At 39.3% G+C, this 14,690-nt stretch overlaps 1 protein-coding gene across 1 annotated transcript in view; it reads left to right on the top strand.

The window, feature by feature from the left end:
• ARSJ (arylsulfatase family member J) overlaps window positions 1-12,612 on the top strand; it is a 165,923-nt gene extending 153,311 nt beyond the window's left edge. The window contains exon 2 of the mRNA XM_082271013.1: window positions 11,074-12,612. Within this exon, the coding sequence (XP_082127139.1) occupies window positions 11,074-12,487 (1,414 nt within the window). The 3' untranslated portion in view covers window positions 12,488-12,612. The remainder of the gene's footprint in view (window positions 1-11,073) is intronic.
• The last annotated feature ends 2,078 nt before the right edge of the window (window positions 12,613-14,690 follow it).

The raw sequence follows: 14,690 nt of genomic DNA, 5'->3' as shown, positions 1-14,690 counted from the left end.
ATATCTCCCACTGACACCAACAATAGGGTACTATGCCTCCCATAGATAACAATGACGGAACACTATTACTCCCGCTGACACCATGATGGGGCATTGTTGACTCCCACTCATTCTAGGACATTTTTTCTCCCGCTGGCCACCATCCGGCCCCCCTAAAGTTTGTAGGATGGTAAACTGGCTCTTTGTTTATAAAGTTTGGAGACCCTTGGTATATACTAAAAATAAAATTGCTGTGCACAGCTAAAGTGTTCAATATTGGCCCGAAGAAAAGGTGGCAGCCTTAGCTGCCATTCTAGAAGAAAGCAGCAGCACTTTATGAGGTGATTTCAAGCCTCAGCACTACGGCAGATTAGAAGGGGTGCTGTCAGGGGGAGAAGAGCACACAAAAGCAGGCCTTATGAAAGACCCACTTCTTGGCTCACTTCTTTTATGGTGGCACCCCTCCTAATCTTTACTGGAGGTGAGGCTTGAAATCGCCTCATTCAAACCTCACCTAAATGGTGATTGTGTAGGCCTTCACACTACAGCCACTATTACCAAAACTTTGAATTTACTAAAATATATATAATTATTACCCTCCTACAGCTTATTAATGTATTTATTATGCTTGAACTTCTCTCTCTCTCTGAGTGGCATAGACAGCGTGGATTTATGAAAGACAGAAGTTGTCAAACAAACCTGATTCTTTTTATGAGGAGGTAAGTAAAACCTTGGACAGAGGGGTGGCTGTGGACGTAGTATACTTGGATTTTGCAAAAGTGTTTGACACAGTTCCCCACACACGGCTAATGTGTAAGGTAAAGTCTACAGGCTTGGAAATATCAGTTTGTAAATGGAAAGAAAACTGGCTAAAAGATAGAATTCAGAGAGTAGTGGTTAATAGATCTTACTCTAAATGGTCTGGTTCAGTGTTGGGACCCTTACTTTTTCATATATTTATAAATGAAATAGGGTCTGGGATTAAAAGTACCATTTCAGTCTTCGCAGATGACATCTAGCTAGGCAGTGGAATGACGTCCTTACATGATGTCTCCAACTTACAAGCCGACCTCAATGCACTTTGCCAACTATGTGGCAAATGAGGTTTAATGTTGATAAACGTAAAGTTATGCACTTGGAGGCTAAGAATATGCATGCATCATACACACTAGGGGGGGTACAACTGGGGGAATCCATAGCAGAGAAGGATCTGGGGGTTTTGGTAGATCATAAGCTTAATAATAGCATCCAATGCCAAGCAGTGATTTCCAAAGCAAGCAAAGTACTTTCTTGTATTTAAAAATTCATGGACTCCAGAGAGAGATATAATTTTGCCCCTGTACAAATCATTAGTAAGACCTCATCTGGAATATGCAGTTCAATTTTGGGCCCCAGTTTTAAAAAAGGATATCGGGGAACTGGAGAAAGTGCAGAGAAGGGCAACCAAACTGATAAGAGGCTTGGAGGAGCTCACCTATGAGGACAGATTACAGGAAATCAGTGTATTCTCTGTTGAGAAGAGGAGATTAATGAGGGATATGATCAACATGTATAAATACATAAGGGGTCTATATAGTGAACTTGGCGTTTAGTCAGGGCCGGTGCTTCCACTAGGCAAACTAGGCAGCCGCCTAGGGCGCATTGCCACCTAGGGGCGCAGCCAGGAGTCAGCAATCTCTCTCCATCATGAATGATTATTGTGAGCTGAGGGGAGAGGTGGCGGTAGGGGAGGAAGAAGGGACAGAGAAAGATGCCAGGTGTCTTAGGCAGTGGTGGAACTATCAGGCCCTGGCTTTCCACTACTGTTGGAGGGGCCCCAAGAGGCAGGAATGGAGCCCAACAGAGTGCTGCCTGCATGATGATCCTCTTCAGCTGGAGCTGAACGGCCTTAACCCCAGGCAGAAAGTGACTCTCTGCACTGAGCTGGTCCCTGGGTGTTACATGGAGCATCCCTGGTATGAAAGGGAATCGGGGTCACCAGGTGTGCCATGGGGAATCAGAGTCACCATGTGTAACATGGAGGATAGGGGTCACCGGGTGTGCCATGAGGAATTGGGGTCCCTGGGTGTGCCATGGGGGATTGGGGTCCCCAAAGGTGACACGGAGGAACATCGGGGTCCCCAGGTGTGACATGGAGGAACATCAGGGTCCCCAACTGTGACATGGAAAAACATCAGGGTCTGACATAGAGGAACATTGGGGTCACTAAGTATGACAGCATGACATGGAGGAACACGGGGTCCCTGGGTGTGACATGGAGGAACATCAGAGTCAGTGGGTATGACAGCATGACATGGAGGAATATTGGGGTCCAAGGGTGTGACATGGAAAAACATCAAAGTCCCTGGGTGTGACACGGAGGGACATTAGGGTCCCCGGGTGTGACTGGGTATGAAAGCATAACATGGAGGAACCATCAGATCAGGGTCACTGGGTATGACATAGAGGAGTATTTAACCCCTTCCCCTTTTTTTTGGGGGGGCGCAAGTAGCTGGTCTTGATTAGGGCGTAAAATAGTCTAGCACCCGGCCCTGCGTTTAGTTATTCACTTTAGATCATCACAGAAGACAAGGGGGCACTCTTTACATCTAGAGGAAAAGAGATTTCATCTCCAAACACAGAATGGTTTCTTCACAGTAGAAGCTGTGAAAATGTGGAAAAGACTCCCTCAAGAGCTGGTTCTGTCTAACTCAGTAAATTGCTTTAAAAAGGCCTGGATTCTTTCAAAAATGTCCATAATATGACTGGATACTAACATTTATAGGTAAAGTTGATCCAGGAAATATCTGATTGCCTCTCGGGGCAAAAAAAAAAAAAATATATACATATATATATATATATATATATATATATATATATATATATATATATATATATATATATAAAAATATATATAAATATTTTTCCCCTGCTGGAGCAAAATGGATAATGCTTTGCTGGGGTTTTTTGCCTTCCTCTGGATCAACTGTGGGTAAAGGATTGTGTACATGGGATTGTATGATTTTTTTTTTTTTTTTTTTTTGGTTGAACTGGATGGACTTGTGTCTTTTTTCAACCTGACTAATTACATAACCTTGTGTCCAATTTTGAAGGGTTTTCAGGTAGTGGATTTCTCTGCATTACAGCAGCATTGGGTGGTGCAGGCAGTGGGAAAGGTTTTCACTTTTTTATTTTACTTTGTAGGGGCAAATGTATTGGCCCCTTTCTTTTAGCTATATTTTACAGTACTGACACTATTCTGTCCCCTGCCTACTTGTCACCCCTGCCTACTTGTTCCTTCTCAGAAAATTTGCATGCAGTACAACTGATTGGCTCCCAGTTATTCCCTTCTCTCTCTTTAGTACTGCTGTACAGGGGATTAAAAGTGGTTAAGATCAAGTCAAATTTAGGTACTTACACCTGCTGCTTTTACAATTTTATTGATTCTGGGATTGCAGCTTTAAAGTGGTTGTAAACCCTTACATATACCCAGTAGACTGACTGGCCTCAGCTGATGCACAGAGATGAAGCAATTCCTCCTGTATAAGTTGTACCTGTCTATCTGCAGTCTTCTACAGCCATTTAAATTCCAGAATTTATAAAGCTTGTCTGAGCTTAAAGAAAACAGAGGGTGGAGAGCTGAAGTTACACACTGCAGAGTTCAGTGAGGAGAGTGTGGAGAACTGATTGGAGGGAAGGCACAAACTAATTTCATACAGCACACAGGAATAGAACTGAGGCCATCAATCAGTGGAGCTCCCTCCCCTCTCACCTTTTTTCCCTTGGTGTTAGGAAAACGTGTCAGAAGTGACTCATGCTGATAGCAAAGAAACAAAGCAGCAGACATAATTTCAAATTTGACAATTGCAGTCAGAAACATAATTGCATGCTCAGAATGGACAGCAGTGGAAACCAGGTAAGGAAGTGAGGACAAATTTGCACTAGGGGCAAACAAGAAAATAAAAATAGCACAGGGGTCCTAGCCTTTCCTCTCTGCTAGGAAATGGGCATTTAAAAAAGTCCCAATGTGGAATTTACAGGTCCTACAAATCACGTGTTTCACAAAGTAAGGGAGACAGTACATTTACAATACAAAACAGTTATAATACAAATCAATGCAAGAAGGTCAGGAAAGCCCTTTATGGGAGCTTAAAAATGTTTTGTTGGTAAAGAGTTCCCATAGCTTCCTGTCTTTAAATGTTGTCAGAGGATAGAAATTGAGGGGAAATCGGTCTAATTGAATTCCGGATAGCAGTAAAAACCTAGCTGAACCTACACTATACTTTCCCTGGGAGAAAGAAGATGGCTTTACAGTAAATCAAAAGTCCCACTAAGGAGAGCTCATTTTTGCCATTACATAGTGCCATGTCAGCTCAAAAAATGAGATGGCAATATTATTTTATTTCCAAATTTTTTTCTCTAGCATCAGCATAATACACAGCACTATATACCATATAGTACATAGATCCATGTGCATAATTTCCCATCCTCATAGGGATCTCACAATCCAGTTTTCTACCATACTCATACACACACTTGAGTTATATTTGTGAGGAAACCAGTTAATCTACCAGTATTTCTCAAATGGGGGGGGGGGGGGGGGACACACCAGGAATAAAGCTAATAAAAAGATGGGATTTACTAGATGTGGCTACTGATTTCACCTGAATGCAACAAAACTTGTGATGTCTGTATTGTACCCTCATCTACAGTAAGTCTTGATAAATTAAAAAAAAGGGACATTTAGCTATAGTGTAAATCAATACTATAATAAAATATTTAAAAAATAAATAATTAAAAAAAAACATAAATGTCCCCCTACACTCTCGATGTGACTGGGTAAGGTGGCAGAGATCCACTCCATGGAAAGAATTACTGCAGCCCTAAAGCAGTGCTAAAAAGACTACCCTTTAAATCCTTAGGTCAGTGATGGTGAACATTGGCACCCCAGATGTTTTGGAACTACATTTCCCATGATGCTCATGCATGCTACACTGTGATCTAGCATCATGGGAAATGTAGTTCCAAAACATCTGGGGTGCCAAGGTTCCCCATCACTGCCTTAGGTTCTTTTTTTTTCAGATAATAGAATTATTTTTTGGAGGTCTTCAGTAAATTTTCAGATCGTGTATATGTTATTAGTGCATTCGGAAATATTTGTTTGGTTGCTTGAGGTGTAAAATGGGAGCTAGGGCATGACAAGCTTCTGCAGGAGCTGGACACTGTTGTTTCAAATATTATAAAGATTGATGAAGTCCGTTTCTCTAAGAAAAGCAAAATAATGGGCAGAATTGCCAGATTTCCACAGCTGGTGCCATCCAGAGATGAGATATAGAGATGTTTTGTTTGTGAATGCAGCTCATAGCACTTTGATATACAAATGATAAGAAATGTCCTAATTGCTTCAAGCTATTAGCATTTCCAGTGCATAATGTTTCCTTTGTGGGAAATGACTTCTAATTACTGTCTAATTATTTTTAAAATTAGGGATTTATCTTTTTTAATCGAAAACATAAAACATTAAAGACAGAGGACAAGGAAGGCATCTATTCTCCCAGTTTTGGCACAAGAAAACACATGTTATATTTAGGGACTTTGCTTCATGTTGTACACATTCAGAAAGACAAAGCAAATGTACAGTGTATATACATGATAAATTCAAAATATGTAATATAAATATATTGTAAAAAAAAAAAAATGCAGGAACTAGTCCTAAAAATAATGGACTTTACTGGCACTAACATGAGACCAAGGCAATATTTTTGTATAAAAGTATCAAATGTTTATTGGTACATATATTTAAAAAAGCTTCCAAAAAAAACAAAAATAAAACCTTAAAACCATATATGTGACATGCTGATCCTTAAAAAATACCTGTATACAGCACCTCCAAAAAGTTGGTATGATACAGGTTACAAAACCAAAGAAGATGTCTGTATATTGGGTCACCTCCGCTGGTCAACGCATTTCACTTTAGTGCTTAGCTTCTTCAAGACCAATATTGGAGGATATCACATTCTGCTGAATACAATGAGAGGTTTTTTATTTTACATATACATACATTTTTATATTTATTTAGAATTTGGTATCTTTAAACACTATCACAATATATTATATTTGGTTACTTTTCATGCAAAGGGTGTGCTTGATAAGTAGCACTCCTCAAACTTACAGCAAGAGCGGCAGAGATGATCAATGGTCAAAAAAAAGCACATCTGGAGCACGGACATAGGGAAAAAGTGTTCCCAGGATTTCAAGACAGCAGTGCCTGAAGGTAGCCAAGAGATCTTATCACCTTTTTGAACAATTGCAGAGTTTTGCCCATTGGGACTTTAGAAGAAGCGCCACACAACCAGTATTAAAAACATAGTACAAGTTTATTAAATATATGCCAGCAATCAAACTGGGAACAGATGTTATAAAGCTAAACAGTTGGCTGAAGTATAGTAAATGTGTCGTAGCATCAGTAGTAACCCAACGCGTTTCGTGAGTTCAGTCTCACTCTTCAGGGGTAGATGCATAGACATAATCTAAAAAGTAAATGGTTAAAAAATATATAACATAGTAATGAACATGTAAAAGTATCTGGTAGATTGGAATGTGGGAAGCAGACTAAGGGTTCTATACTCACAAAAATGCAGGATGCTGCATACCAAAATTGCACCAGCAGCTAAAGGAGACGTCTGTCCCGGGAGCTGTGGGTAAAGGTTCCAAAATGGGCCGGCAGCGCAAAACAGGACAGATGGAAAAACGGCAAACAGAACCGTCCAACATAACCTGCCAGGATGATGGCTAGAAAAAAAGGAGTGTAAATGGGTGGGAATATGCACAATAAAAATTGAAAAATGATGAAAAGGTAAAAAATCTGTAAGAAAAATAAAATGATGATTGAATATCCAAAAACAACCACATGGTACAATTAGAGTAATGAAAGTGACATACACAGCTGAATTAGAAGAATCCACATGTGAAACTAAGTGTATTGGTTGTAAAGCATAAATGCAATATTGTAGAGGCAGTGACATCAATGCATGGGATTACCTCAGTAGTGCAAGGTCAAATGAGTTAAAAAAAGAAAGTATGTGTGACAAATAGAAGGAAATATTTTGTACCTACCAGTACCAAAAATAATGCTGACCAAAAAACGTGTGTCCAGCCATCTGGGAGGCATTGCATGGACTGGTGTCTGAGTCCTCCAATTTATAACCCTGCAGGTCCATCATAGGATCTTTCCCAATGCCAGGTGGATGCCCAGGAGAAGGGCGTGGCAGAAATTTCACACCAGTCTATACAATGCCTCCCAGATGGATGGACAATCCTTATTCCAGCCCTCATCTCCACACCTAAGAAGTTTACTCTTACTTTCACACCTCTCCGCACTTATTGGCTCCTCATTCAGTTACAGAATGATGGTGACCGCACTTCTCCTGCACCTGAAATGGAATACTGTACTGTACTGTAGTACTGTAGATGATTTTCCCACTGTTAAGCAGTTTCACATTTCTGCTGGCAGACAGCAATTTTTGGCCTTAAGTGACCTGTCCACCACATGCAATGGGCATGCAGACACAACCTCTTCTCCAATTCCCTCCCCTCTAGACTCTACTCAGTGTAACACTGGCACCACCTTTTGCCATCACCTTAAAGTGTCCTTTATTTTCAAGTTGGGAGGCATATTTTACCTGCCAAAAGATTTGTAATTCTGTTCAGCTAATCTTCTAATCCAGGTACCCCACCCTTAAAGCTCAGCAAGATGTTTAACCTAAACTACTGCAGCAGCACAACAACTTGGTCAGCCTTCAGATTGAACTATCAAGGAGCAGCAGCAAACTGATGATTCCATCCCTCTGCTCTGTGCTTTCCCCTTCCCTCTATCTACACTGCAGCAAAGTTTGATTGATTTGAAGTGCTTCCCCTCCCTCTCCTTATCTGAGTGCTGCTGTACAGTGGAATACAGGAGGCAAATGTCAAGGCAACACTCAAATCTGTATTCCAAGAGCCTTTTCCTAAATAGACAAGTGAACTATATGGCATTCTATCTTACTGCAAATTTCCTATCACAGTAAAAAGATTTTCTGGCTAGTTAACACAGCTGTCTGCTATTATACTATATGGCTCTTGTCTCATTGTTAACAATGAGGGAGGTTCTTGAAAGTGTACTTTCACAAAGCAGAGCTAGCCTTTGATGTCCTATAGTCTGTGACCTCTGACTACCAGAAGATAAGATGTGCACACATATGGACTTAAAGATACAAAGGATTGATAGTCCACATATGGACTTACAGATATAAAAAGATTGATGGTCATAAACATCTGAGTGATGAAATGCTTGAGTTCAAATTAGCCGAGCTTACTAGGTCTGGCCCTTACAGCTGTGCAGATTAATTGTTTCCTGTGACTTTTAGTGATAGCATTTTTGTCATACTTTGTTATCTTAAAGTACTGACCTTCTGATATTATATTTGTGTTGTTTATACTTGAAATGTTAAAACTAACCATATGGTAATTGCTGACCTGATCATTTTTACTTACTGTTTAACATTTGTGAATTTGTTGGATATATTACGGTTAGTATCTATGGCATAGGAGAGCTGTGAAATGGTGTTAGCACCATTGACTGTGTTTAGTGTGCAATCCATGTTATTTATTAAAATAGGTGAAGTAAAAAGTGTGTATCTTATCTAACACTCATACTTTCAATGCAAAGCCGGCCATAGACGGTTCGAACCAGGGACCAGTTGAGATTCGAACTATGTATGAACAGACTGATTGTTCTCAAGTTGATTAATCAGCTTGGGTGCAACCAGCCTGTTGGATTTTTCATGTGATTATTGCCAGTGGCTATAGCTGCTAGCAATAAGCACTGTGTTCTCCCAGCAGGGACAACTGCCCATGCTGCCACCGTCGGGAGGACACAATAGCTCAGCGGGAGGGATTCTCCTGTCTACACTATCTGTGCTGATGGGGGAATTGAGCGAATCAATCTAGCGAATCAAGGGTTACAGGAAAGAAAATTGCACCATCTATGGCTGAAGGAGTACAAACTGAACAATCAGCGCAATTAAAGTGCTATTTACTACAAAATGACTAATGAGATCGCAAGCTGAACACTGATAGGCGATTCACCAACACCCCAAAGTCATATACATATATACAAAAAGTGCAGTGCAATCAAAACAATGCAACTGCCGTAAAAATAAATAGATGAATATTAAAAAGAGATGAGTCCACAATTCATGCAACACAGCAAGAGAGTCCATGGTAATCCACGTGAGTAAGAAGGGATCCAGAGGTAGATCTTCCAATATGTGCAAAATCCCTCCCCCAACAGGTAAAATGCTCACTCACCATATACTATGGACCCCTGAATTACAAGATGGTCATAGATGCATATTTTGGCTTATTGGAGTGGGGTGGTAATATGCAGCCTTTTGTGTGGTGCATTGCCACCCTGTTTTATTCACACACCTGCCCCCCTGGTGCTTTTGACACATGCATATAGCCAGACTTCTGTGCCTTTCTTTGGTTAGTGCCATATTTTTGTAACTTGCTTCCCTTACCTCTTGAAGAAGGGGGTCATTCCACAAAACATGTTGAGGATTTGAGCAACTACCTGCCCAGGATGGACACCTACCTAGTAATAGTGAAGCCTCTATATATATTTTTTGTATGATGATCAGTTGGTGTCATGGGGGGCATTTAATATGCAGTAAAGCATTCTTGTTATACTCACTGTGGAACCCAAGGGGTTAATCCTCTGCATTGTGTAAAAAGGCTGTTTGATCCTGTCTTATCTGATCCTCCCCTTCTTCTACAGTCCCCAAACCACCTCCTGATAGACCAGAGCCTTGAGGGCACTCTGCACATGCTCAGTTTAGTGTGTATTGCTAGTGAGTTTTTTTTTTCTTGGGAGAGTGCATGTAATCAGCACAGGGCCAATCAGCACTGTCTAGACAGAGTGTCAGGGGTCCTGCACCCTAATAGGACAGTCAGAGGAGAATGAAGATTCCTCATACGAGTGTTAACCAGACACTGATAGAAGTCACAAGACTGCTCTAACTACTAATGAGAAAAGGTATTTAGCAGTTTATGTTTACTAAAACCATTGCATTTCCATGTTCTGTGTGCTGTGGGGGGCCAGATATAGTGAATGCAGGGTCCTGGGTTTAGTAACACTATAAGGAATGTTTGCTATGTACAATGTGTGTCAAAATATTTCTCCTCTTTCTTTTAAAACTGTGATTTTATGAATTTTCTTACAAAAAAACATATCTTTTTTTATGTTGTTGTACTATGTTGGCATCTCCAAAAGTCCATTCTTCTTCCTTTTTTCAATTTTGACCATATTAACTGGATGTTGGGGCATTTGGCAGTCTACTCATTATCATATTTATCATTGAAGTGATTGAAATGTTTCTCTCAGCAGCTCAGCTCACCCATCTCCCCTCTCCCAGCAGTAATTTGGCAGGCTTCCAGCTCTCTATTGTAAACACAGGGCATGTGGTTTGAGAGATAAAAACTTGAAGCAAATGTAAAGACAAATCTTTTTTTTTTTTTTTTTTCATTTTGGGTAGAATATGGGTGGAGTATGAAATTGGTAAAACCTCTGTCAGTTTTTGTTTGTTTTTTTTTCACCTGTGTCCCATTCAAGAGATTTCCCTTCAATTCCTGTCCAGTACACACAACAGGAAGTGAGATGAAACCACTGCAACGTGAGGTAAATCTCTTGGAAAACTGGAACTGGAACAAATGTCCCCATTTGAGATCTTTACTTCTATTTCTTTTGTGGTGGTTATTTTTGGATTTCCCTCACTTTAGTCCCAGTGACATTACAAACAGCCAGAAAAAAAACTAACAGGGATTCTAACCCTTCCCCACTATACCCAAACCAAAACATTTTGTGTTTCACATAAATGCTTCAGAAATATTTTTTTTTTTACAGTGACTGTGGCTACAGATGTCAGTAGGAGCTTGTTTCAAATCTCATTTACTATATGTTAAGACCTTTTAAATACTCAAAAGTCCAAAATCTGGGCAATGATTTACTTAAAAAAGGAAAAACAAAAAGGAAAAATGATTACAAAGTTTACCTAACGTATGTTTCTCCTTTTTCAGATACCAGATTCACACAGGTCTCCAGCATTCGATAATAAGGCCTTCTCAACCAAATTGTCTACCTCTGGACAACCTGACTTTGCCACAGAAACTAAAGGACATTGGCTATGCAACACACATGGTAGGAAAATGGCACCTGGGTTTTTATCGTAAAGAATGCATGCCAACGCATAGAGGATTTGATTCTTTCTTTGGATCGCTTTTGGGCAGTGGAGATTACTACAATCATTATAAATGTGACAGCCCAGGGACATGTGGATATGACCTATATGAGAATGATAATGCAGCATGGGATCATGATCATGGTATTTATTCCACGGAGATGTATACCCAACGAGTGCAGAACATCTTGGCTAGTCACAATCCTAAGAAACCTATATTCCTTTACATAGCTTATCAAGCAGTGCATTCACCTTTACAAGCTCCTGGAACGTATCTAGAAAATTACAAATCCATTACTAATGTAAATAGGCGAAGATATGCTGCAATGTTGTCATGTTTAGATGATGCAATCAAAAATATTACCAGTGCTTTGAAAAAACATGGCTTCTATAATAACAGTGTACTTATTTATTCATCAGATAATGGTGGGCAACCAATGGCAGGTGGTAACAACTGGCCTTTGCGTGGTAGCAAAGGCACATATTGGGAAGGGGGTATAAGAGCCGTTGGTTTTGTGCATAGCCCACTTTTTAAGAACAAGGGTTATGTGTGTAAGGAACTCATACATATAACCGATTGGTTTCCCACATTAGTAACTTTGGCTGGTGGAGAAATAGATGAAGACATGCACTTAGATGGATATGACATATGGGAAGCAATAAGTGAAAAAAGGCCTTCTCCAAGATTGGACATTCTGCACAATATAGATCCTATGTACACCAAAGCAAGAAATGGTTCTTGGGCAGCTGGATTTGGTATTTGGAATACTGCCATCCAATCTGCTATTAGGGTGAACCACTGGAAACTGCTTACTGGAAATCCTGGTTATGGAGACTGGGTACCTCCACAAAGTTTCACCAATGTTGGACTCAGCCGTTGGCACAATGAACGGGTTTCTCTCTCAAGTGGAAAGTCCTTGTGGCTATTTAATATAACAGCTGACCCGTATGAAAGAGTTGATTTATCAGAAAAGTACCCAGAGGTTGTAAAGCAGTTACTTAGAAAACTTGCACAGTTCAATAAATCTGCAGTTCCAGTGCGTTATCCTCCAAAGGATCCAAGAAGTAACCCTAAGCTTAATGGTGGAGTTTGGGGTCCGTGGTACAAGGAGAGTAAAAAAGGGAAGAAAACAAGTTTAAAAAAATCCAAGAAAAACAAGGGGAAGAAAAACTCAAAACACCGCAAACAGTTGTATTCTGGGTGCCATCCACCTCCCTCAAATGCACAGCAAGACAGTTTGGTACACAGTTAATTATACCATTGTCATGTGTACTGCACAATACATAATACACACTGGCAATGCTACGGTACAGTATATTAATTATAATGTATACACCAACAAGTTCTACTGTTGATCATATATTGATTACATTGAGGACAAATGGATGCCTTAAAGCAAAGGGTTCTTGAAATGGAAATCTCCCTAAACATTTTTTTGTATTGAGTTAGGAAGGACCTGCCAGATTGTTATTGCTACCTGTGTTTCATTGGGGAGTTTTTCTCCCATTTTCTACACTGGGGAAATCCTGAACTGAGTACCATCTGCAGCCAAAACTTGTTTGAGCTTTATCCAGGCATGGCAAGAATTAACTTAATTACCTTTTTTGTTTTTTTTTTTTACTGCTGTCTTTAACCCCTTTGACCTATGACAGAAAGACAAGGAATGTGGGGAGCAGTTGTCCCTGGGACAGATAGTTAAAATAACTTGATAAGGTTTAACCCTACCCTATTATACAAAAAAAAAAAGAAAATAGCAGTCTTTCCCCACTGGGGATTGTTCTTGACTATATGTACTGTCAAAACTAAAAAAAAAAATGTTTTGGCAGACATTGGGCTTTAGGCCAGTGCTTCTGTGGTCGCTGGTAAGATTGTATAAATGAATAATTATTTCGATTTCATAGTAAACTTTAAGTAATGGTGCCCATACACTAGTCAAAAAATTGTTCAAAAATCTTTGGGACAGTTCGTTAATTGTTTGGCCAGCTAATAGGCACAAATCAGAAAGCGGTTGTGACATTTTTAAATAAAAAACAAAAATCAGAGGACAAGTTGGGAAAATTTCTGCCGAACAAACAATGAATTGAAAGGTTCATCATCCTTTAAAAAACAAATGGTTGCCACTGCGCATGTGTGAAACAAAATTTAACTCGGAAGATAAATATTCGTGTCAAGGAACGATCACAAAGAACAATCAAAAGACAATAGTACACACCACAAACCATATAACCAGCAACATTGACATTAGTGATATACCCATCCTGAAAAAAAGCTATTAATGATTAAAACAGACCAAAGTGCAATATTAAAACTTTATTGCAAAATATTTTTGTATTAAAACTTTGGAAATAGTTTTACAAACTTTTTTGGGCATAATTTGCAAAAAATATTTTTCAAACTTTTTTGTGTATAACTTGCAAAGCTTTTTTTCTTATTAATTGATGTCCACAAGAACAATTTCTTTACTCCAGGCAAGCAAAATCTTGGGCTCTTCTTTTACAACGCAATATTATATATACCAAGTAACTATTGTTCCTTGATAGTTCTTATATCATATTCTGTTTCTGCCATTGATCTCTTTGCTTGTATCACTACATTTGATAGCAAACTACTGTAATGCCTTTCAAATCATTACCAAATTGCACAATTGCTCTACCTTTTGTGATCTAAAATCTGAGAATTATGCTTTATGATTGTATTCTAAATGTTTCTTATTTCTTTAGTATAGCTTCTTCAAACAAAAGCATATACAGTATATATTTTGGTTTGCCTGTTTAATGAGTTGTAGTTCTTTTCAGTCAGTATTATGCTTTACATACTCTTGCCATGTTGCCCATCCAGGCAGGGTGCTCCTGTTTTCTTGTTTCAGGTTTGAAACTTCTGTAGTTACATGTCTGCTAACAACCTGCTTTGGAACATTGAACCAGTTTAATAAACTGCTGCTGCCTTATCCAGCAAGCGGGCAGATGACAGAGAACATTTAAGACCGAACCATGAAATTACAGCAATTCTTTTATTTATATATATATATATATATATATATATATATATATATATATATACACATTTACAGAAACTAGTGCCAAAAATGATCTTATCAGCTTAGAACAAACTCACCAGGACATAATGAACAAAAAATTTGTTCCAGTCTGTTCATGTGACCTAGTTATCCTTCCAGTGGGTGCAACTAAATCCTCTTGCATCACATAGGGAAGGGGCTGTAGGCTGTCAATATAAGTCTACATGCCAATGATACAAAAGCCTCTTCTACATGCCAATGATACAAAACGCCTGTTTCTATAGCAGTCATATGTCAGTTCTATCTGCGTATACCAGCAGAGCAGATAAGGGCTTAGCTGTTTACTATTAAAAAAAGTCAAAATTTGCATAATGGCAACAGCGCTCTTTAGTCTGCATGTTTTAGCGAAAGATCAATCTGGTTTAAGATAGTAGATGAA

The sequence above is a fragment of the Pelophylax lessonae genome (assembly GCF_965119305.1).
Source record: "Pelophylax lessonae genome assembly, chromosome: 1".
NCBI lineage: Eukaryota > Metazoa > Chordata > Amphibia > Anura > Ranidae > Pelophylax > Pelophylax lessonae.
This window is presented reverse-complemented; position numbering and strand designations above follow the sequence as displayed.